This window comes from Hippoglossus stenolepis, chromosome 12, assembly GCF_022539355.2.
Source record: "Hippoglossus stenolepis isolate QCI-W04-F060 chromosome 12, HSTE1.2, whole genome shotgun sequence".
NCBI classification, from domain to species: Eukaryota; Metazoa; Chordata; class Actinopteri; order Pleuronectiformes; family Pleuronectidae; genus Hippoglossus; species Hippoglossus stenolepis.
Genome location: NC_061494.1, coordinates 1604403 through 1630901, shown reverse-complemented (window position 1 = coordinate 1630901; position 26499 = coordinate 1604403). Strand labels below are relative to the sequence as shown.

The window sequence follows — 26499 nt, the reverse complement described above, 5'->3', positions numbered from 1 at the left end:
ACATACATCAGCGTGAAAAGACCTACCTAAAATAACAGAAGCCATCTTTGAGAAAAAAACATTTTATTTGTAATTGGAGGGGATGGGATTTATGATATATATTGCAGTCAGCCACTAGGGAGCAAACAAGAGGATCTGGCTTCACTTTTGGGAAGCTGTCATGTCCTCCATCTTTATATACAGTCTATGAGTGTTGATCCTCACAGGCACATATGCATTTTATATGTACACTAAAAAGGGCCTTAACACAACATATGATATGATTCATACAAGATGGAGCTGGAGAGTTTAACTTCTTATTTTTCCCCTGCAGCATTGCCATCGATGTTATTCACACAACAAAATTGATTCCTATCGCTATCTGGGTTTTATATTAATAAGCATGAACACACACAACCCAGCACAGTGCAGATTGGACCATTCATATTTTCAGCCACATACTGCACATGTATGCTCTAGCTTATATAATTGTAAGCGACATCACTCAGTGGCGACTCTAGATAAACCTGTGCAATCTAATGCTGGATATTACAAGAGCCCTCAATAACCTCCTCTCCTAAGTCCATAAGGTCTACCTGTTGTTAACATTCAGTTAGTGTATTCATTCAAAGATGTGTTAATTCATGTATATGTTGATTATTGGGGTTATAATTAATCAAGGATATTATGTTTTCTCTTTTGTCCTTTTGTCTGTTGATTTGTTTTGTCTTTTTGTATACTCAAAAACAACCAAACAGATTTCCACGAAACTTGGTGGAAGGATGCAGTTTGGGCCAGGGAAGAACTCAATAATGGGTGGATTTTGGTGCAGTTTGATTGAATTTAAGGGGACTGATGGTTCTTGGTGGAGGGATGTGTGCCACTGAGTGCCATTCTAGTTAGTTAAAGTTTGCCCTTCATAATGTAAATCGAATGACACTAGAAAAAGCATCTTCTCTAAATATGTAACATTCCAGTAATAACATTAAAAATCGTATTGACCAGCCTTGAATAGTAATTCCCCACCTCCTCGGGTCTGTTGCTGCTGCCTTTTATGATGTTAAACATGAAAACATGTCAGTGATGTATTTCTGTTTAATTTACCAAGGACACAGTGTCACATACATTAATCACTGCAAATTCAGTGGTTGAGTGGTACTGCAGTGAGGAGGAGGAGGAGGAGGAGGAGGAATGTTGCTGTTTACCTGTGGTGTCTTTGCACACCAATGCGTCCTAATGGCCACTAGAGGGCAGAGAGTTAACCATGAGGTACTATTGTATCTTGTGTATAAATATATTTTCCTCTGTTAATGTTTGCAAATTAATGTTATCTACTAACCTGATACTTAAGATAACAGTAATGTCTTCGAAGTGTCTTTACTAATAATGCAAAGCAACCTGTAAATATGCTGGTAACCACACACATGGTCACAACTGAAGGTGACTCAGATATAAGTATAAATGCTTTTAGCAGCTCCTCTCTTCCCCTATCTGCACCACAGTGGCTGGGCATTCTCACATACAGATGCACATTTCTCTATAGTTGTGAGGACACTCATTGACATAATGCATTCCCTAGCCGCTTACCCTAACCTTAACCTTCACAACTAAATGCCTAACCTTAGCGTAAACCTCATTCTAACCCTAACCCTAAAACCAAGTCTTAACCTTCAAACAGCCCATTGAATTTGTGAGGACCAGGCAAAATGTCCTCCAAACATCAAAATGTGCACACAGTGATGGTATTGAACCGAAATTGGCCCTCATAACTACAGATAGACATGACCAGTCAAAATGTCCTCACTTTTCAAAAATGTCCTAACTCTGTACGGTGTATGCTTAAAATGGTCCTCACAAAGAAAGTACAGGAACCAACACACACACACACACACACACATCCTTAATTCTAACCCTAAAACCAAGTCTTAAAAGGTCATTTGAAATTGTGAAGACTAGAACACTATATGATTGTGTCTCTAAATGTCTGTTTCAATCTGAAGAACCTCTTCTAATGGGACTGACGTGTGTATATTTTAGATGTGGATGAGTGTGTGGAGGAAGCCAGGCCCTGTGAGGCTGTAGGGGAGTGTGTGAACAACATGGGCTCCTACACCTGTACCTGCCCACGGGGATACCAGCAGATCGATGGTACCAGCTGCAGAGGTGAGCTCGGACAGAAGGACACATCCTTTCACCACCACGTGTTTGTGTAGCTCTGCTTGAACAAATGAACACACACATATTGCACACATGTTGGTATTACGCTCCTGTTACCTTTGGCCTTTGCTGTTTATGTGATATTATCTGAATTGCCAAGTATTGTTGACACACCGTATCAATACATGACAATCAGTGGTTTTCCTCAAGTTTGGTTTGGAATGAGTCTGAGCAGATGGGTGCTGGTGGTTTCCTTGGGTTAACTCTCCCCCTGTAGCCCCCATCTTGTCAAATTTCCTCCAGCAGGAGCAGTGCAGTGCCAAACCATCACTGCACTGTGGCATGCACAGATGGACTTACTTACTTACACACACACACACACCTCTAAGTATGTCTCTTTCTGTGTCATCCCAGATGTTGATGAGTGTATGGATGAGCCAGAACTCTGTTCCCCCAACGGCGAGTGTGTCAACACAGAAGGATCCTATTTGTGTGTGTGTGAGAGTGGATTTACTGCCAACCTCGACACACCCTCCTGTGATGGTAGGATGCAATGTCATACAAAGGAAACACACACACACACACACAGTTTGTGTTTTATTAAAAAAAAAAATACGTGGGAACATATATTAGGTTTAGAAGTCTGAGAGGAACCACGCAGTGTTTTCATCTGCCTGTTTTAAAATATACCAATTTAAGTCCTCACCCAGTCATGTAAAGCAATTATGCTATTACTCAGAATTTCTTGTTAGATAGCTGAGTGGCTAACCCACTCAGATTAGGAGTGCTGTATCCAACAGTTTCTGTAACTTTCTGACAATCCAACAATCACACACACATTTTCTCTCTTCACAAATACTAGTAAACTAGTCATAAAAGGGCCACAATGTACACAGGGGCGTAATCATATGTCTGTTCACAATTTATGTTTCAGTAAGGTGCACATGTAAATAGATAAATAAGTATAAGTGATAATAAATGTGAATGAAGGTATTCACTTGGTGACATTGTTGCATAGAGTTGTGTGTCATCTACATAAATATGATGAGAGATGTTGTAATATTCGTTAAACTGAGAGCATCAAAGGGGAACATGTAGCTATAAAAGAAGCTCAGTGGATCCTTAAGGGACTCCATGTAATGTTTGTTTAGTCGAATTCATAATTACCAATTAATACATAATGTTCCTTATTTTGTAAATATGATTTGAAATGATTTAGCAGTCACAGAAAGTCTCGCCCACTTTTTAAATTAGTCGAGCTTGTATTTGATGTATTTTGACTTTATCCAAGATTAATGCTACATTTAATGTAACTTTCATCCTGTTCACTTGTATGATTGTTACTTTCCTTAACTCCTACCATCTTTACCACTTTGTCTGAGCTAGAAAGAAGGATGAAGAAAAAGTCTTCAGCTTCCTTGACATATGCTGATCCTGTTTTCTAAACCTTGGCTGGCGTGTTGGTCTCTGTGGCAGTGCTGTTTTTAATGCCCCCTCCTGCCTCAGAGAAAAAAACAGAGAAAAGAAAAAATAAGAGCAAAAGAAACAGATGGAAGCCTTTGATCTGGCTGTCTAGACAAGGAGGGATATTTGTTGCTCTCTGCCTCATGATTTATGCAGGGGGCTCAGACTCAAGTGTATGTGTGTGTCTGAGTGTCACACTTTTATGAAACCAGTGCAATAAGGAGAGATCAAAGGTACAAACAGAGTTTGTTTTAGAGATTCGATTCTGACAGTGAGAAGCATCTTCATTAAATAAAAGACCCAATGAGGACAAGACATAGGACAAGATCCTCCAGTGTCTAGATAGTGGTGGTGATCGTTGTGGAAGTGGTGGTGAAGCCCTTGAAAAAAATGTATTTCAATAAAAAACATCTATGTTACACTTTTATGCACATAGTTTGATTGGAGAAAAAACAAATCAAAATGTTGCCAAATCGTTCTTTTCCTTGGTGGCTCCATTGCAGTCAGTGTAAAACAAAAAGTGAAAATGCATAATTTCTCATGGTTACATTGTGGGAAGTTGTGTACACTGTGGTTAAGATGTGAGAACATGGTTCCTAGGCAACATGGACGCTAATATTAACACTGGTTGTGGTTAATGGTGGTGACAGCTTAACAAGCTAGTAGTGGGCAATTAAATACAGGAAATGCAAAGTCATAGTGACTGAGAAAAGACTGTTGGAATATCAATATTTTCTTCAGATGTAGATTATTAAATTTAAAAGAATAAAATGGACGATGGACAAACACAGGAGTGTATGAATCTAGGGTTGAAGCTGCTTTTTCTCATGCACATTGAATTAGATGTGGTCATTTCGAACAGGACTGGAGCTGAATATAGGATATCACTGCTGAAGGTGGGCTCACTATGCACAAAAACAGAACAAAGACATAACTAGAGATGAGTAGTTATAGTTATGCTGGCTTTGTTGGCTTCACCATCATGCATTTCAATAAGCACTGTGGAGTATTACTGAATATTAACTATTGTTAATGCCATATTTAGCCAAATTAAGCAGGATGGGACAGAAAACTGAAAAGGTCAAATACTTTCCAGCTGCCCTGACAGTTCTTCCCAGAATCCATGGATGTTGCTGCGTCTGTGTATAATTAATGCAAGTCAAAAGGAATCCACATTATTATAAACTTAGTGGGTGTTAAGAGTCCAGGGCTAAGACTATATGAGGACCGAGCCATTATAGGCCATACAATAGGGCAATGTGGGACATTGCCTTTTTATGTTTTGTTTTATTTATTTTCAAAGAAATGTTTCTTGTAGCCTGGTCTGCAAAAACTATGACTTTAAAGCCTGAGACACTCAAGTTATCAGTTATTGGTTGATCAGTTCTTCGCCTGTGTGAGAACTGACTGTTGTGGATGAATTGACTTATAAGACATTTGGAACCAGCTTGATTCTCCCTGTTGACATATAGAGATGGGCTTCAAGTAATTTTCATGATGTGAGAGACATGTGCAGGAAACACAGTCGACTTAACTAGTTAACTTACAACTACAAACTCATCAATAGCCATGTCCCTGGACGGGAAAGAGTCAGAATATTTGAGCTGAGCTATATACTGAGGATTTTTGTGTGAGTCTTAGAAATATATTTGTAGGCTGACAAGTTAGTATGGTAGGATGAAGAGTGGTGGAATCCTGAAGAACTTAATGCAAGATGGCTGAGAATGATCGACAATCAGAGTATCAAGCATCAAACTTGTAACCCTGTCAATGCTCCCTGCCAGATATGGCTGAAATGGAGAGAAAGTCGACACTAAATGGTTTTTTTCAGCATCACTGCACAATAGGAGGTGTGAGAGATGAAAATGCAATATTTAAAGAACAGCGAATAGGTGTGTGTGTGTATGTGTCTGTCTGTGTGTAACCCTCAACAATAAATACGATGTTAGAGACAAAGTATGGAACAAATGACTCCAGGAAAAAATATATATGATCTTTGTTGTATTTGTTTGTTTATTCTCCAGATATTGATGAGTGTGGTCTCAATGAAACACTATGTGGCTCTCACGGCTTCTGTGAGAACAGACTGGGCTCCTTCCGATGCCTCTGTGACCAGGACTACCGGGAGACCGAGGATGGCCAAGGCTGTGTGGGTAAGTGTTGCAGTTTTGTTGCATTACATATTAAGTTGGATGTATTATATTATAATGCATTTACTTTTAACGTGTCCACAGCTTGATTTCTGTATTAACCTCAAATAATATGCTTACTGTCCAGTTCTAGCTTACTGTAACTGCTTGCAAGTGACAGAAATCGTATGATTTATGCCAATGGTATAGAAATGTATAAAACGGTGAATTAACAGAAGAATACAACAATATTTCACACAAAATGACACACTCTGCCCAAGCTTTGCATATGTAATGACATCTTCATTTGTCGAATATGATATCTACAGTATAGTTGATGTCTGCCTGGCTTTCCCCAAGAATATAGAGTAACAAGCCAGTGGAGAAATAAATGCAGCTTGGGCCATCATGAGCTGTGAAAGCCCAAATTCGGTGCCTCTGGTACTGGTCAGCAGAGGTTGCAAAAGTACTCACATTGTTTACTGTAATAGAAGTACAGATACTTGTGGGGTGGGTAGGTGAACCTGCGGAAGGATCATTACCGGTACAGCCGCTCGACCTCGGCCAACCTCCAGATGCTTAGGGTCTCGCGCTGCCCCCCCCCAACGGCACACACACCGCCGGGCCTTCGCGTCTCCCGAGGCAGGGGTCAAGCGAGTGAGCGAGAGGTGTGCCGTGCGTAAAAGCGAGCGGTTCACCAACCGCGGAGGTCATACAATGGATGGGGAATGTCTTGCTTCTCCGAATCTGTTCGATCATCATCGGCAATGTTTCCTGGTTCACTTTCTTCATCCATGTCGCTGCTGGTATTTTTCTCTGCATCACAAACTGTACACTAACTCAACTCCATCTGTCCGCGGTTGACTTTCCCTCTCTGTGTTGTTACGTCTTTTACATCATGTCGTCATCTGTGGAGATTGAAACAAGTAACGAGCCAGTTTTGACAGTGTAAGGAGTAGAAAGTACAGATATTTGTGTTCAAATGTAGGGAGTAAAAGTAAAAAGTCATCAGGAAAATAAATACACATACCTGAAAAATCTCCTTAAGGACAGTTACGAAGTATTTGTACTTCCCACCTCTGCCGGTCAGGTATCGGTAGAAAGGCGAGGGGCTGGTTTGTCTCAGGTCATGTTTCTAATGTATCCTGTACGTCACCAGGTGCTTCATTGAATCTGTCATGTTCCTCCCTTCCTTGTTCCTTTTCTCTAAGTTCACTGATCGGATCCCAAACAACAATGTGCATACTGCCACCAACTCTCCAAGCTTTTGCTCGAACATTTACTGCATGTCCAAGTGTTGAGATCCTTTCATGTGTAGCCACACTTTAGACCCTTTTTAGCTTTAGCTCAGGCACCAAAATGAGGCACTGAAATCTGCGTTGGGATACGGTACAGTTGGTACCGGCCTTGTTGGAACTGGTGCCCAACCCTATTGACTGAATCAGGGCGGAATACCAGGTCTTATTGTCTTATTGTTAAAAGCTTATAAAGATTCCCCCGAAGAGTCAACTTCTTCACAAATTGCTAACTGCAATTTGTGGACACACACATTTTCTTCAATCTGGATATATTTTTATATTAGATATATGATTAGCCGAAACCACTGCTGGTATTACGCTCCTGTTACCTTTGGCCTTTGCTGTTTATGTGATATTATCTGAATTGCCAAGTATTGTTGACACACCGTATCAATACATGAAAATCAGTGGTTTTCCTCAAGTTTGGTTTGGAATGAGTCTGAGCAGATGGGTGCTGGTGGTTTCCTTGGGGTAACTCTCCCCCTGTAGCCCCCATCTTGTCAAATTTCCTCCAGCAGGAAGGACTGTTTGAGAAGACTTCCCCCCGCTGTGTCCTGATAGAACACTTCCCCCACACACACTCTCCTAGTGGCCAACCCTACCAAGATACACACACAGACACAAAGTACAGTACCACAACCACCAGCATGCTCCCATACTCATACCCAAATACAGTATGTGCATCACACACACACACACTTCCCATCTATTCTTTGGCAGTGCCACTGAGTCACACTTGAGTTTAACCTAGCCAACTGACTCCCCTTCAGTGCCAAATCATCACTGCACTGTGGCTTGCACAGATGGACTTACTTACTTACTGACTGACTGACTGACTGACTGACTGACTGACTGACTTTACTTACAACACTTGCCCCTTTCTCTGAAGGAGGCAAGAGTTAACCCTCTCCTGAAGAAGCCCACCCTCTACCCGTCTGAAGTAAACAACTACAGACCTGTCTCTCTTCTTCCCTTTCTTTCCAAATCTCTCGAGCGAGATACTTTAATCAACTCTCCTCCTATCTTCACCATAACAACCTTCTTGACCCTCACCAGTCTGGTTTCAAGGCAGGCCACTCAACTGAGACTGCCCTCCTTGCTGTCTCTGAGCAACTTCACACTGCTAGAGCAGCCTCTCTCTCCTCTGTGCTTATCCTTCTAGACCTCTCTGCTGCATTTGACACAGTGAACCACCAGATCCTTATTTCCTCTCTTCAGGACCTGGGTGTCTCAGGCTCTGCTCTCTCCCTGCTCTCATCCTACCTCAACGACCGCACTTACCGGGTAACTTGGAGAGGATCTGTGTCTGAACCTTGTCCTCTCACTACTGGGGTCCCTCAAGGTTCCGTCCTTGGTTCCTTCCTCTTCTCTCTGTACACCAACTCTCTCGGCTCTGTCATTCACTCACATGGCTTTTCCTACCACAGCTATGCTGATGAAACCCAACTAATCCTCTCTTTTCCCCAATCTGAAACACAGGTAGCAGCACGAATCTCTGCCTGTCTGACTGACATCTCTCAGTGGATGTCTGCTCACCACCTGAAAATTAACCTTGATAAGACTGAACTACTTTTCCTTCCGGGAAAGGCTCTCCCACCCACGAGCTGACTATTACCTTTGACAACTCTGTGTTAGCCCCCACCCAGACTGCTAGGAACCTGGGTGTGACACTCGACAGTCAACTCTCCCTTACTGCCAACATTACTGCAACCACACGTTCCTGTAGATACATGCTGCACCACATCAGGAGAATACGTCCCCTTCTCACTCAGAGGGCGGTGCAGGTTCTGGTCCAGGCCCTGGTCATCTCATGCCTAGACTATTGTAACTCCCTCCTGGCAGGTCTACCTGCTAGTGCCATCCGACCTCTGCAGCTCATCCAGAATGCAGCAGCTCGACTGGTCTTTAACCTAAATTCACTCACACTACTCCGCTCCTCCGCTCCCTTCACTGGTTACCAGTGGCTGCCCGCATCCGTTTCAAAACATTAGTACTTACGTACCGTGCTGCGAACGGATCACGTCCAGTCTACATCCAGGACATGGTCAAACGTTACACCCCAGCCCGTCCACTCCGCATCTGCCAATCGGCTTGTTGCTCCCTCACTGCGAGCTAAACACTCAACAAAATCACGACTGTTTGCTGTCCTGGCTCCTAAATGGTGGAATGAGCTCCCCAATGACATCAGGACAGCAGAAAGTCTACACATCTTTTGCCGCAGACTAAAGACACATCTCTTCCGACTATACCTTGAAAAAAAATAAAAAAATAAAATACAAACAGCGATTAAGTAGCACTTATAGGGCACTTACTTATAGCACTTTGTAGTTTGGCTTTCTTGAAGAAAATTGTAGTTTCTTTATTCTTGTTGTTCTGGGTTTATACCCTCATGGTTGAATGCACTTATTGTAAGTCGCTTTGGAGAAAAGCGTCAGCTAAATGAATAGTAATGTAATGTAATGTAACTTACACAATCCTCCAAAACCAACGGTTGTGTTGTACCACTAACCATTCAGAATGTAGGGTCTTTTTGTCTTCCCCCTCGATTTATCCCTCTACCCTTATCAGCCAACTTTTTTTGCTTTACTTTCCCCGTCCATTACTTCAGCTGAACTTTTTTTCTCTACTCCCTATATCTTGTCTTCTCCTCCGATGTTTTCTTGCCTCTGAGATTCTATGTTCACCTTCATCACTCCCCTATCTCCCTTTATACTTTTTATTCTCCCCACAGAGGCATTGTCAGTTTGACACCTGTCTACCTGTTAATTAAATATCTAACTGATTCTCACAAAAGTTGAGCACCTTGCTGCAGTATCGGGGAAGCTCATCTATGATGACATCCAAAGCATATAGTATTTTATCTGTTGATTGACAACAAGTTCCTGGTTTGTTTTCCAAAGAGACCAGATTCCACCCCCACACCTTTCCCAGCTAATCTCATAAAATAACACATGGCTCAGTTGGTTTTGGATTCATATCAGTTGACTTATAATGAATAAATCCTGAGGGGGAGGGTAGATAGTTCAGCAGGGTTCCTATATTTGTCTCTCTGTGCTTTTTTCAAGATGAAACTCAACTATCATTGTTTTTATTCCTCACTGTCTGTTACAACTACTTCTCAAATCAGACAGCTGTGGTTCTGCTTCCTGTTCATGGAACAGTTTGACAAACTTTGGACTGATATAAGTAGTCAGTGTAAATCTGTCTCTCCCTGGCATTTAGCTACAGTTTAGATAAGACATGAGTCCATCGTCACACCTCCTTTGCAACCGTCAAAGTGTGTGTGACAAGATAAGTGGATATTGCCTATTGTATAGATCTCTTTTTACTTGATTCCTTACTGTACAATGTTGTATACAGTCTACTTCCTGCAGAACAGTTTTGTCCTAATAATGCATCAGAGGGTGTAGTAACACAGCTTGTTCCGACATCCCTTTGCACAGACAAAGACTTTCCTATGAAATTTACATGGATTTTGGAAACCTCGTCTTCTTTTTTACCCTGGGCATTGTACCACTGACCTTTGTAACATTTAAAGTTATTCAGTGGACTTGAGCATCTAAGATTTAATTACACAAGGCATCCATTGATATTGATGTATATGTAAATCTAACATTTACATTGTCTATGAATATAGGTGATCCATAGAATATATCAATACATATTATTTGCACTGCATCTGTTGCTAAGTCAGATGTAGGCTACACTAATATTTAACAATAAGGTTAAAATGAATAATCCAAAAACTTAGTTTGTTGAAGTTGTTTACACAACTGAACCAATACAACAGTTTCAGTTATAATTATATTCCTTCATGATTGATCTCATCTTATTGTAAATTATATGATACAGCAAGATGGATTTTAATGCATTTCACATATAAAATATGGCACAAGAATGAATGATTTTTTCCATAATCCAGCATCTGCTATTTATATAGACAGAAAATATAGAGATATAATTGACCAGTGTGATGTTTGCAGAGTGTGGTTTTTGGGGAGCAGCCGAGTGCCCATGTGATTCAACTAAATTAAACTCAATGGATAACCACACACAATAGCACTGTTATGTGGCATTTCTGAAATTAGAGGCGCCACATTAATCAACATATCTGTCTCGCTGCCTTCAGATGGCTAAAGGGGTTTAACTGAATCCATTCACTTATGGATCAGTACTGACTCATTAACATGTTTTCTATTTGTCTATCTAATTTGCCTCTGATGTAACAGATATGCATCAGTTTTAGCCAGTAGAGCTTACGACTTCCTTGCCATGTAATTTTTCGTTTCCCTTTAGCTTTACATGCATAATCACCACCCCAGGTATATTTGTTATCCCTTTTTATCCCAGATTACCCAAATTCACCGATGTTCCATCCAAAGACAGGCAGACATTCAGGATCTATGTAGTCTTTAGTTCTTTAATCCGTCTGACCAATACATTTATGTTGTGTTCCTTCTCCACAGATTTGAATGAGTGCGAGCTGCTGAGCAGTGTGTGTGGAGAAGCTCAGTGTGTGAACACTGATGGTTCCTTCGACTGCATATGTCCCAGCGGCCAGAACTATAACATCATGATCGCCAAGTGTGAGCCTGTTCCGACAGGTGAGCCACCCGAGGACATCAGGGTGTACAGCTTGTTTCCTCTCACTACCAATTCTCCATACAAGTTGTTTAACGGAGCTACTTACACATTATACAGTGAATAGGCACAAGACAAGACAATTTTCTTGTTTATGCTACAGAAGGCCAGGAAGCCAGACGACGTAAACAACGATGAGTCTCCTTTAGCCAATCACATTACGTAACAGTACACTCATGAAAGGATTACATGACTCTAAAATTAAATCCAGACATGACTGTGGACTGTTTGATGGTTTATATAAACAAAAGAATCCTTTATTTACAGCAGTATCTTAATAAAGAATGTGTGATGAATGAAGCCAGTGTTATGATAGTACGACCAAATCCTGTAATGGGAAGTTTAAAGAATGTATATTCATCCACAAGAACTCAGTTAACACAGTTCTGCCATCAAGCATTCAACCCTTATATGCAACATAGTAAAGAAGGAAGGTAGCAGCACATCTTCACGTGCTTATGTATTTACTTAGTCATTTACTGTTATATCTTGAGGATACAGGTATGCTACTCTGTAATGTTAGTTTGGACATCTTCAGGTTGAATGCAATTCTTTAAACATAATATAACTAATCCAGGGTTAGGGTAACCAGGGGTAACTGATAACATGTTGTTATCAGTCTGAGATAATCCTGTTATATCTCAACCAGCTTATTTGATTGATTTGTTAATCCTGAATTTGAGTTATCTTTAATAACACTAGGCTTTTTAAAAATAGGAAAATAAGTAGAGAGTTGAAACCACGATCAGCATTCATATAGTTGGATGAATGATAATCATGTTATTGCAGTGAGTGTTTAGAGGCCTCTCAGTTCATTGCACTCTTCCTCGCTGTTGAACATATTACCAGTTAAAGACTGATGTTCAGGCACAACTGAGATGTGATTAAAGTGACATCCCCAATAGACATATAAGCAACGTTTAAGTTCTAATCATCAATCTGAGTTTCGAGCAAAGTGAGATTTTTATTCAATAATTCACAAAATGTCTGTGTTCAAATCCGCTCGTTATTGTTAAATAAAATGTCATATGTTCTGTTTGCATTGGTCTCTTCAGCTGATGTCTTTCAGCTCAGAATCCCAATTTATTATATATATATATAGTCTGCAATCTGTATTGTGTGATCCTTACAACAGAATCATTTTCTTTCATTACGTATGACATGTACAGTATAACATTGTGTGGAGGGGTACTGGTATTCAGTTGTGCTGCAGAAACAACTGTCTTGATTTCACATCAGTGACAACCACTGAGCTGAATACATTGTATCTCCCATCTGATCCTTGCCACTTACTGTGTGTGTGTGTGTGTGTGTGTGTGTGTGTGTTCCTCTCTCCTTCTTGCTTCAGCATCGTCGGTGGAGCGTAAGGAGTGCTACTATCATCTGAATGATGAGAACCTGTGTGAGAGTGTGCTGACCAGCCACGTCACCCTGCAGGAGTGCTGCTGCACGCTGGGAGCTGGCTGGGGTGACAACTGTGAGGTACATCCCTGCCCTGTCAATGGCACAGGTGAGTTAGGGGAGGAGGAGACACAATAATAACACATTGATACACTCAGTATTGGGATATATATCAGTAGGATTATATACCATAAGATTTTAGAATCACATTTTAGTCATTATCATTTTAAAAACCCCTGTGTGTAGTTGGTTTAATGTGGTGTACCACCACAGACAGACTTATCCACTGCATATACCATGTCCCTGATCTTTGTATGTGGGTAAATGAGTTTCATCGAGTATTTTACTCGAGCCTGTGATATGATATGTTGTACAGGGTCAAATCACAACAAGGCACACATTAACAGTGGCTTGAATCTGTGTATTTAAACAGTTAAGCAGGAACTAATCTCCTCTGTTAGCCTACACAGTGAGGTATACCTGATAAATTGCCCTTGCAGTATATACTGCTGAGACATACAAGCATGCCAACCTTAATACTTCAATTTCTGTCCCCTTTCAGACCACTTTAACCAGATGTGTCCATATGGAAGAGGTTCTTTTCCCAGTGCTGACTTGCTGTATGGAGTACCCACTGCTGACACTTACAAAGGTAAGACTAGACCTCACATGTAGGTTACATAGCGGACCCTGTTCTAGTTAGTTTTATTCACATAATAACTCCATTGTCTGGATTTGCACTTTCACACATGCAGCACATAACTGGAGATTGTCTTGTGTCAGGTAGGTTCACACCTCCTGGAAATTAGGAGAGGAACAGCACGTGACTTACAACACTGGTTTCAAAAACTGTCAGTGTTCTCCTGTGTGCATTGGAGAGGAGGGTCCTATTGTATTTAGCACACTATATTTACCCTGCATTGAAATCACCAAAACTATAATGACTGTATTTTTCACCCTCGATAAAACTTTATTATTTTGCTAAGCACCAATTCAGATAAAAAGTCTGAGAATTCAGATACACATAACTGCTCTAGTAGAATAGTAGAATAGTAACATGTGCTGCCTTCTCTCTGCCTGTAGATGCAGATGAATGTACACTGTTTGGCCAGGAGGTGTGTAAAGGAGGCTTCTGTCTGGATACTGTGGGAAGCTATGAGTGTTACTGCAAGACTGGACAGGACTACGACCCTTCCAAGCTGGAGTGCAGAGGTCAGGGTTTGTTTATATGTTAATGTCTGTGCATGTGAATAATGTCCACAATTGAAAAAATACTATACTATACTTTATTATGATATGATATTTTTACAATAAAATAACAGCATGGAAGAGTCCCCCAAAACTAAAATAAATAAAAGACAGCCACTTCCAAATATGTTAGATAAAGACAGCCTGAAAGCACTATTTTAATAATAATAATCTAAATGTACGCAGTCTAAAAATGTAAACAAACACTTGTGTTGACTGTCCTGAAAATACAAATACTATAGTATTTGTAATGCTATAGTTCAAAGAAAAGTGGTCTCTGTATCTTCCAGGGGTGTAGCATAGGGAGTGTTGCCGTGTCGCCACTGTCCTGTTTAGCTTCAAAGGTTTTGCCAACTTGGCGTCTCGTCCTTGCAGTCTTGTCCTACTTACATGGTCTTGCTGTTCTCTCTCCTCACTCAGACTGCTGTGAAGGAGAAGAAAGCTCCCTCAGTCACAAAACAAATTGAGACTCTTTGCTTGGTCACTTCTCTTTAATTAGCTTATAACAGACAAAGAACTGTCCTTCCATTACCTCAGCTTCTCCTGGCAGACTCTCAGTCTCTTCTATCTCTTCTCTCCACTTCTGCCTTCACTGCCAGTGCAGGCAGAACTGTCTCAAACTGTCCTGTGCTGTACTGTAACTCACTCTGTGTCTTTTTATACTCACGTGCCCTGAAAACTAACCCCTGTATACAGCCTAAAGGTGTGAGAGAAGTCAGAGCTTTCTGTTTTTTCATCTGTGGTGGCACCATGTGTCAGGGCATTCAGTGGTTATGCAATCCAATCACTCATCTGAGCTTCCATCATAGCCAGATTTGTAGTGACCTCTTTCTCCCTAATAACTTTTCATAAGTCACCTCCTGCTGACCAGGTGGCACATTTTGCACTGCAGCTTCAGTCAAAATGGAACCACTTGAAGATCTCTTTCAGGTGGCTCACATGACTGTTGAAACCAGGGTAAATCACAACCATATTATTCATAATAAATCAACAGTGAGTCATTTACCGTGTTCCCCAAGCGACATTGCATCTGCCTTTGAAACGTGGCCAGAGTGTTACACAGGCCAAATGATTTGAATTCTTACAGGTTGAAAGGTGTTGTAAAGGCAGTCTTCCCTCTATCAGAGAGATTCCCACTTACAAGTAACTAGTAAATAGATGTACTTTATTGATCCCAATTTGGGAAATTATTGATTTAATAATTATTATCATTATTTGATTGAATGAAATGAACCTTGAGTTAATATTGTTTGTCAAATCTCCAATTTATTACTCTCTATTGAAACAGACTCAGCACAAAAGCGATTTCACTCTGCATTTCAGTCCTGCAAATTACAAATTAAGACAGGCAAAATTTGCATTGGAACACATTAACGCTGAAAACACACAAAGAAAGCTAGCTCAGTTAGCTTGATTTTGTCACTTATAGCAAAATAGTTAATCCTGTCAGTATGCATGTGTTTGTGTGTATGTATATGTTTGTCCATGTAATACAGCTTGAGATAATGCAGATGGTATGATAATTTGGTTTTGTTGTGTGTTTTTTCTCTGAATTTTCTCTGTTTTTTCTTTTCTGTAGACATCAATGAGTGTCTGGATGAGTCTGTGTGTGTTGGTGGACAGTGTATGAACACAGATGGCTCATTCATGTGTTTCTGTACACATCCAATGGTGTTGGACCCCAACAGTAACCAATGTGTCTTCATTTCTGAGGTGGCCGGTAAGAAACCTGCATATTCTTCTTATCCCAACAGAGCGTCAGCAAAAAATACTCAAACTAGACACACAAGAAAATTCTAGACTAAAAATCTAACTTTAAGTCTCAGCAACAACTTAGGCAACAACTTTACAACAAGTTTCACAAATTCAAATCTCAGTAAAGTCAGCCATGCTCACCCTCAAACTCCTCAAACCATCAATTTCATTCTTGGAGCCTACTGAGAGCACAGCTTCAAACCCCTACCCGACAGACAAAACGTTCTTGTCCAATTCTGATGGACTGCACCAACATCTTCTCTACCGCTTTTTTCTGAGACACTAGAGAAGTTTAGCCTCAGACTAAAACAGGTAATGTTTACTCAGGCCTCCTTAAAAGCCACTTTCCTCGGATTGGCATGACATCCATTCGTAAAATGTATTCTTACTTCAAATGTAGGCACAGCCAATGATATGCTAGAATTTTTTAGTACTTTCAAAAAAATTAAAAGGCCAAGCTTGAGGAAATGTTGGTCAAAATGTATCAATTTTGTTTCTGAAACTTAGTGACAGACAATAACTGATTGAAATTGAAACTTCTCGAAACCATGTGTACATGTTCCAGGCTGAATCTGATCCAGAATGTGAGTGAACAAAATTAAAGAAACAAAGATTACAAGACGATGTCTCAATTCAGGGCATATTACATCCTTTACCTGCTTATTGTGCAACACAGTGGATTCAATCTTTCAGTCATTATTTGTGAATTATAGAATAAATTATAATATATCATTAGCTGTCGCTAAATGACTGCTTGGTTAACCTGCACTGTCAGTTATTTTTATGCATTTTTTCTATTTGAATACATTAAAAGACTATAATACATGTTTACAGTAGACTGTAATGGGAGAACGAGCTGTGCTTGGAGCAGATTATCCTATACAGAAATCTGTCACAAGCTGACATCATCTCGTCCTCTATATACATTTACCTCGTTATTTGAAACTTTGACCTTGTTTAATATAGACATTACATTATATATATGACAGACAGTAAGGGAGAGCGAAACAGATCCCCTTTAAGCATTATGTTTTGCATATTGTAATTTGGTCCTAACATTGGACTTATGGGTGAACTGATTAGAGCTAGGTGGTTAAAAGTCAAAGGGCAAGGTCATTCTGATATCGCTGAGCCATGAATCAAGAATTCATAAACTAATTATGACATAACTTAACATAGTGTTCTAATAGGATGAATAGTTAGGACAATTTGCAAAAGGTCAAAGTTCAATTCTACACTTCATGTATGACACGAGTCTGGAAAGACAAGGGTATAACTGACTTGACTGGTTGGTAGAGGCATACAACTATGTTGCAGTAATTCTCGATTGTGTTTTATTCCCCTCATTTCTGTTTTCACTAACCAAAGTAAATTTCACTTTTAATGTCAGTGGGCATTTCATACCATGAGATAATGACATCATTAAGTGATGTGATGATGGCGATAAACTACAAAATCATACTTTTCTGTCTTGACAACATGACACATGACAACCAACACCAAGTAATACAAATACAATGTTGAAAAATGTATACAGTTTATGCGCTTCAACCAAAAGGTTCCTTATTCATTCCTATGTCTCAGTAATACTATTTATTTACACAAATGGATGGAATCACACATGTGCTGTTTATATAGTAATGCTGTGTATATGTTTACAGAGCAACATGAGACAGAGCAGATCGACTACCAGGGGATCTGCTGGCAGACGGTTACAGAGACCATGACGTGCACACAGCCGCTGGGTCACAACAGGAAGACCACATACACAGAGTGCTGCTGTCTGTACGGAGACGCCTGGGGCATGGACTGTGCCCTGTGTCCCCCGAAGAACACCGGTACAAACTATACAACACAACGTGCACACACATACACACACACACTATCAGGGCAGGTTCAAGTTCACCAAAATGTACTTGATTTACATTGTGCATGTCTCATTAGTGTTGACACAAGCTGAATATGAATTGGTTTATTACGTTTCAGTCATAGACTGTATATGAAGATGGTAGACAACATGTCTCCACTTCCTTCTACTATTCAAAAATAAAGCCCAAATATCCAGGATATCTACACGTGCTTGACCAACCGAGAGTCAGCCTAAGCTGTCAGTAATGACATTGTATAGTATCATGTTACAAATGAGTGAAAGAAACGATCTTACAGAAAAAAATATTCGAAATGTATTTATTCTTAGTTTGGTCCGTGTCCCAACCATTAACATCGAGGAGCCAGCCCCCAGGCTTTTGCTTCACTTTAGGAGAGTAGTCACGACATCCATCTTTCCAAACAGTTGGTTTCAATTGTTAATGAAGGTCATAATGGAAAAAGCACCAGTGGGCAGCTGTGGCTCAAGAGGTAGAGCAGGTCGTCTACTGACAAATGGTCGGTGGTTCGATCCCAGTCTACCCCATTCCACTGCGTGCACTGAGTCATCAACACTAGAAAAGCGCTATATAAATACAGATTATTTACCTGTCAGATAATTTGCAGCAAGCATAAGACCAAGTGTTGATCTTTACATTTACCCAACTTATTAGTGCACTATTTCACTTGCTCAGATGTTTGATAGCAGCATGTATTACAGCATGCATACAGACTTATGCAGTAAAATTGGTCCACATCATCCATCAGAATCAGGGCAAGTGACATTACATTATACCATTACACATGGTTAATGGACTGAATTTATATGTTTCGTTATATTGCATTTATATAACACTTTTCTAGTTTATTGACCACTCTAAGCGCTTCATACCACAGGTCACATTCACACACGCTTTCATACAGTGCTTGCTCTATCCCTTCTCTAACGGACACACACACACATACACACACACACACTCTAATGGTATATCATTGGGGTAATTACGTGTTCAATATCTTGCCCAAGGACACTTTTAACATACAGACCGGATGAGGCAGTGATCGAATCACCGACCTTCATGGAATAAGTAGCCGTCCGGATGCTGGTTAGACTTCATTTCTACCTGCTTCCTCTTAGCTTGTTTGGATGAATAATAGTGTATACACACACACACCACACCAGATCAAATGATGTGATTTGTGACCCTGTCAGTTTGTTGTATTGCTGATTAAAATTTGTAATCATCAGAAGAAAATATATTTTTAAATTTCACTTTTGTCACATATGCACACAAAAATGTTAAATGAGGATTAATTTTAAAACTGGCAGCCCTGAACTTCGATATTCACTGTTGGTGAGTATGCTGTGAATAGGTATCCTCACACACTCCATTTACGTGCCTGTGGGAACTCAAATCACTTCATTTTATTGATGATATAACCAATAATATTAGTGTTTTACCATGTCATAGCGGTTGTTGCTGGTATTTCTTACTTTTCTTGATTCATGTGTTTTCACTCTCTCTCAGGGGATTATGCATCCATGTGTAACATACCTCTGGGTGGTGGGCGGCGGCCATATGGCCACGATGCCCTCACTGCTGGCCCAGTCCATGAATATGAAGTGAGGCCAGACTACTCTCCATCACCTGAGCAGGAGGCTGTCCTGCCCTTCTATGAGAACCAGGAGCGTAAGTATTTGTATTAAATGTTTCCTTTATATTAACAGCAGGGAATTGGTTTGGACAAAATACTAGAAAATCATCTCATTATTACATTATACAGCTGTTAAGCAGCATAAACTAACTGTTTCAGACAACAGCCCTCAAAACAATCATAAAGATGAATCAACACCTTTTTGGAACAGTTTGAATGTTCCTATCATAACCTTTACCAGCTTCCATCATTTGGTTTCATATTATAAATATACAGTTTCAGCTTTTCTTAATTATTTGGTTTTATATTATAAATATACAGGTTCAGCCCTTCAGAAAGCAAGCAGGTCTTATTGTACAACACTCTGCTGCCATCTTGTGAAAATCAAACTAACAACACAGATCAGATCAGAGCCATTAAAGCGAACCGTCCAAAAGACTGCTGGTCCTCACTCCAGACCAGCAACCAGGTGAAGAGAACACCTCTGCCTTCACCAGGTGAAGACCTCTGCCTGTAATGACAGGTTGGATTTTGGTGGTCGATGTCAAAAAGTCAAGGTCACGTGACCTTGTGTTGTTACGAACACGATATATCAGGAATGCCCATTTGGCACAAACATTCAATTGGACTCAAGGATGACCTGAATTTGGTGGTTAATGGTCAATGACCCTGTGACTTCTCAAAACACATGGCTTGTGAATGTGATATCTCAGGAGGGTTAGGCATACATGTTCACTTGGACTCATGGATTAAACAATTCGAATTTGGTGGTCAAAGGACAAGGTCACGGCGGCCTCAAAGAGCACGTTTTTGGCCTCTTGAATGTGGTATCTCAAGAGCACCTTGGGGGAACTTCTGCAGCTTTTGATCAGTTGTCACTAGTAATGAAACTGTTTCATGATTTTTGTGAACAAAATTATCATGGTTATCAGTACGATTGCTGTTAATGTGCTGTAAAAAAAACTATAGAAAATTTAAATTGCTAACATTTTTACGATGTTATGTTACGATGTCGACAACTTTGTACGTTAAGTGCAGACGTCAAACCCCCAAAAATATATGCGTTTGTTAGATTCACGCAATTTGCTCACAGTATATGTCAGGATTTCTTAGCTATGGTCAGAGATTAATAACAGTTCTCCTGCTGTTAGAGCCCCCACCCCACCAGATCGTGATCTGATGCAGTGGACCATGCCACGGGGCTCTCACCACAGCAGCCAGAGACGAACCATTCTGGTTTTAGCATTTTTATTGAATCAAACACACTTAACAAACATAAATAAACTTCAACTAAAGGCAACTAGCTTTCCAGCTCCGTCAGTCTCTTCCAGAGTCTCTCCGTGTCCTGTGTGTTTCAGTCTCTCCTGTGCTGATTGATCCTCTGTGGTTCAGGTGAGGGGGGTCTCCCACCCCCCTCACCTCCACAGACACTTTTGCTAATTTTGCTTGATGCTGGACAATTTTTACCATGAGCTAAACACCGTGGTAATCAACCGCGGTTTTACTGATGGTTTAAACTATCTTTCTTGTTAATCAAACAAACAAAAGTGCTATCTATTGATTCCTGAATGTTGTCTGTTTTTGTTATAGATCCATTCAAAGCATTTGAGGGTTTGCGAGCAGAGGAGTGTGGGATACTGAATGGCTGTGAGAATGGTCGGTGTGTGCGGGTTCAGGAGGGATACACCTGTGACTGCTTCGATGGATACACCTTGGACCTGTCCCGCATGACCTGCATTGGTAAGAGAGCAGCCACACACAACAAAACGAAAGAAAAAGGAAAACACCTTTGAAATATCTGTCATAATGTTTCCTCCTCTGTCAACAGATGTGAACGAGTGTTCAGAACTGAACAATCGGATGTCGCTGTGTAAAAACGCAAAGTGCATCAACACAGTGGGCTCCTATCAGTGTGTCTGTCTGCCAGGGTTCACTGCTTCTGACAAACCCAACTACTGTGTGGAGGTTCCAACACACCACACATCAACACACACACAGTGAGCATGGACAGGTGACAAGAGACACAAAACACACGCACAAGCTTGTATTACTATACTTGTGAGGACGTCCAATACATCCGGTCAGTGCCAAATCATGAACACTAACCTCTTAGTTCAACTCCCTGGTTTGGTCAGTGTCCAGCAGCGCTCCCAAAACACGTCATAGCTCATCCTCAGCAGTGACCGGGAGGATTATTTGAGATGTGGGGGGTCATATACCCAAATTAGAGAGAGAACCTTTAACTGTTAAAATCTATTTATAATTTTTGTCCATCATCTAAATCAAACCTTCAAAACTTAAACCTTGTCCCTTGAATCAACTTCAAATCTTATTCCCCAATTTAAAGATAATCTAAATCCAGATCTGCCGTTTACCCATGTCATTGTCACTATTTTCCCTCACTCCCTGCCTTTCCCATCCGTTCTCCATCACTGTTTTTTAGTCTACCTTTGTTGTAATATATTTATTATACTTTTTCATTTACTAGTTTTCCAATAAAATAAATCCAAATATTATATAAGCACTTCCAATGTTAAGGCCTAATTTTGTAAAAGGCCTGAAAGTATAATTTTTTAAGAGATTTTCAGTGACTGCATCGCAAATAAGGTAACTAGCTTCATCTCCTATGTCTACCTTGTTTAAGGAATTATTTGGCGATATTTAGGGATATGTTTACTACTCCAGAGAGATAGATGAGAGGATTTCATAAGATGCCATTAGCCTAGCTATGTGCTTTGGGGAAACACCTGGCATACCGTCTTTATGACAACATTTTTAGAAATAAAATCAGTGTATTTTAACTCTTCCTTAATGATGAGTTGTGATTGACAGAGGACAGAACCTTTATATTTTTTTTAACAGTCAGTGTAGAGAACAAGCTGCTGAAATACATGTAGAATAATATGTCCTTACAGGACTTGTAGTGTGAGAGCAGCAGCTGCAAAGCTTGGCATGTGTCTGTACAGAATGCAGGCACATTGTTTAGTGTAGGTGCTCAGAGTCACATTTACCGGTGTATAGTGAAACACAAGCTGTTTAGAGCCACCACTAACATGTGTCTCAGGTGCTCCGATCACGATTGGACAGCTGTCAACAGGTTTAAATGCCCGCGAGGGCCATTGAGCTCCAACCACTCAGACCCCATTCAGAGTTGGTCTGGGACGCATGTTGATACAGTCTCTTAGCAGTGTAAACACAAATGTGTCCTTGGCCATATTGAAGGACAGCCTACTCAGCTGATATCCTCTGTGTAAATGGGAGAACATACTCATTTGTGCATCAATGAAGTTGACAACAGAAAAAAACACAACATGCCTCCATACTGCTTCTGTGTCTATGATAACAGCAATGAGCAATGAGAGCACCACACATCTTGGGTGATGTGGCTTTGCCTGGAACATGCCAAGGAATAAACACAGTTTTTAATGATTTTTTTCTTTCTTTATTTATGGAAGATAAAAGTCCTGTGGACTAAAAGTGGCTAAACTAGCGGACGTAGCTACATGATGGTGTGTCCGAGGGTCAGTGAATGCACCTGGTATGAAGATATCAGAGGACATTTAGGCTTAAAACTTGATGTAAATGACCTCGTTTGTCAGGGCTTGCGGACACTTGGATGACACCACACAAGCTGTATGAAGGCATGTTGTGTTTTTTCTGTTGTTTTACTACATCTGAAGTGTAGGTCACCATTGATTTCAATTGTATTGGATTCTGCTGCAACACGGTTTACACCTGAGACTCCAGAAGTGTTTTGTGGACTCAAACACTTCACCCACCCCTCCATCGACATAGTGGTGACTAAAATTACTGTATATTATCTTATCATCTAATGAGAAATGAACATCCAAAGCGTGAATACCACAAAAAGGTAAACAGGATAAACACAGTCCCATTTGAAGGTGGCATCATTCAGCTAAAGTACCGTACATGCAATTGACAGCATTTCTCATTCGAATGCAATTTTTTGTCTGTAAGGCAGTAACAAGGTAATTTGTTCTACTGCTTTATGCTAATGTTTAACAGATTAAACATCTTTTTTAATTGTGTTAGCATGCAAGCATCTGCCAAATAGCAAATCACAGCTGAGGCTGATGGAAAAACCAAAGAGTAATGGACACATTCTAATTTCGAAATGATAATAAGGAAAAGTTAGAGGATCAAACAGTTGCTGTAGTTCATCCTGACCGGAGCATTACTTTGATAGTACTTGATGGTAATACAGCCAATTTCTGAGTTGTTACCCAAATCCAAAGTAAGTTGGACCAAAACGGTGGATTTACTTACACTGTCATTCTTAAGGCCACACCACCAGTGTGGATAATAAGCTTGGGAACCGCTACTTTACAGAAGACTATTATGCTGCCTGAGTAACTAACCTTCCACTTCCCTACACATGTATTTTTTCACTTAATTCAACATTTGATGGAGTCGCTGACAAGCCATTTATTATTATGTTTAATCATGGTGTATGTGTTTAAAACTGGGATGTAAATGCTGAGATGAAGCTGAAGAACATTGACATAGATCCTTGAGGAGACTGTTGTTCCTTAAAAGTATAGAAATACAACAAACACACACACACACACACAAAACACACACACACACACTTACTTAATCAAAGCCCATATATTCTGCACTGTATAAAATACACACTAAATGAAACAAACAGTAATTTACTTGAGATGAAGATTCAACTTAATCTACTCTTTGGTGTCATCGTATTTTGGTGATAGAAACACAGAACTGTATAAAATGTATGTTTTGTCTGTTGCTTTTCTAAGTTTATTTCTTATTTTGTAAGTGGAGATTTACGTGTTACACAAGGCCGTATTGCTCTTTTAACAAATTGACAAACCCTTTGGACTTGTGCTGGGGGATCCAGTTTTATGTTGTACCCAGTCAAACTGATTGTGGATATTTAATTCTGTGAAGAGGTCAGCTGTTTGCTCCTCCTCTTCCTCCTTCGCCCTCTGTCTGCCATTAAGAAAAGCCTGTTACCACACTACACTACTTTTGTAAAATGCAATCCTAAATCTACTTGTTGTTTCCTGTTTCTTACAAAGAGCTTAAAGACTTTTTGTTACCTGGTATTCCTTCCTCCTTGTGTCTATGTGTTGAGATGACTGAAATGTTTTATTTTCCATACTTCTCTGAACTACATTTCACTGCTAAGTCTTGCCAGGTGGCAAAGCTGCTATGGGACAGAAGAAACTTGTGTACATTTAAACAAAAGAGTGGAGAACACAGCTATGTATTTGTAATTTGTACATGGGTAAATATCTTTTTCTATGAATACGTAATACAATGTATATTAAACCCCTTGGTATTAAACCACAAATTGTGATATTTAACCGGTTGGCCTGTTAGTTTTTACCATTTCAAACATGAGTCTGTTACATTAAAGATGAAGGATTGCATCTTGGGAATTTAAAGCTGTGGACTAGAACTGAGCAGCCCAAATGATCCAATCGGTTCAGGGCTGCAGGTCTGACAGCTGACTGGTTCAGGTTTAAAAGCTTTTTCAGTAATAATAGTTAATTCACTCAGGTTAGGGTATGAATTCCATAACTCAGTTTAAAAATCCCGTAAGCATATTTTTATTCATACATATAACTTAATTCAAATGATCTCCGACGAGAGGATCACAGCTGAGCTGGTCTTGTTCACACACCAGAGATACATCATATAAATTCAGAGGCTGCTATTACAGAGTGGATTAAACTGTGTTCCTTTATTGCCTGATACAAAAGTAAAGATTCTGATTCAGACTCAGTTATCAGCTGACAAAACAGGAACATTTAGCAGCTAATGCAGCATCTGGAGTTGGTAGAGACGGTAAAGATTGAAAGGAGCTGAATACCGTTGGATAAGTTCACCATATCAGCTTAGAAGGTGGTTTAATATCAATGGTATGTTCACAACTCATTCTCACTGATTCCAAGTGGCCAAGAAATAAGTTACTGCAGGTCAAGTTACTGAGTGTTTCAGAATACTACCATAACTGAATGTTAGAAAACCTGAGTGTAAATTGAAACATGACATTTAAAATCCTCTAAACCTACATTTATTTGGGACATGACCCTGTTGTCCTCAGTGGCAGATACACTCATGTCATTTGTTGTGTTTTACCTCAGAATGTCACTGTGTAGCTGTGTGTGTGACCTTTCCAAAACCTTTAGGATGGTGCCAGTGTGGCTTCACTGAGCCCAGTGCTTCTGTTTTCATTGTCAGTGGCTTTTAGTTAAGCCAAAAAACTAAAACAAAGACCATCAACTCAAGGTCACACACTTGGAAACGTTCCAAGAGAGATTTCACACATTATGTTGCCAAGCCATAGAGATACACAGAGAAACCTAAGCTTTTATCACATGGTACTCTTTGACTTTACACACAGCTCCAATAGATACTCGGCATCAGAGACCCTGTTGGATATCAGCTCAGATCAAGTCAGATCACCAAAATTCATAAAGTTCTTCTTAGTTTCTGGGTTCATCAACAACATATGTGTAACATGTGTCCTGTGGGGTAACATGCAAGCCCCACTCCAGGGTTTCTTATCCTTTCTTGTTGTGTTTTGGGGTTTATGCCATTCAGGATGTGTGATGATAATAATAATAACAACAACAATAAAAATGAAATAATAATTATAATTACTAAGAGAGAGAGAGGGATCAGTGCATGACGGGAGTTCCCCCAGCAGTCTAGGCTTATAGCAACATAACTAAGAGATGGTTCAGGACTCAGCTGAGCCAGCGATGAACTATAAGTGTTCAAAAGAGGACCTTTTTAAGTCTAACCTTAAATGTGTGTTAAATCACACCTTACATTTTCTAATAATACTGCATGCTTTATATCACTTATGTTGGTATTATTATGAAAGAAAATTGAAGTGGGCTAAACCA

The 26499-nt window shown here is 40.1% G+C and overlaps 1 protein-coding gene across 5 annotated transcripts in view; it reads left to right on the top strand.

Annotated features, from left to right (window-relative positions):
• ltbp1 (latent transforming growth factor beta binding protein 1) overlaps positions 1–24948 on the top strand; it is a 121682-nt gene extending 96734 nt beyond the window's left edge. For all 5 annotated transcript variants that reach the window (XM_035171962.2, XM_035171958.2, XM_035171957.2 and 2 more), the window contains 12 exons: positions 2017–2142; positions 2551–2679; positions 5625–5753; positions 11494–11631; positions 13017–13178; positions 13632–13721; positions 14153–14281; positions 15897–16037; positions 17734–17910; positions 19468–19629; positions 21185–21334; positions 21423–24948. In XM_035171962.2, coding sequence (XP_035027853.1) covers positions 2017–2142; positions 2551–2679; positions 5625–5753; positions 11494–11631; positions 13017–13178; positions 13632–13721; positions 14153–14281; positions 15897–16037; positions 17734–17910; positions 19468–19629; positions 21185–21334; positions 21423–21595 — 1706 coding nt within the window. In that variant the 3' untranslated portion in view covers positions 21596–24948. The remainder of the gene's footprint in view (positions 1–2016; positions 2143–2550; positions 2680–5624; positions 5754–11493; positions 11632–13016; positions 13179–13631; positions 13722–14152; positions 14282–15896; positions 16038–17733; positions 17911–19467; positions 19630–21184; positions 21335–21422) is intronic.
• Positions 24949–26499: the final 1551 nt, after the last annotated feature.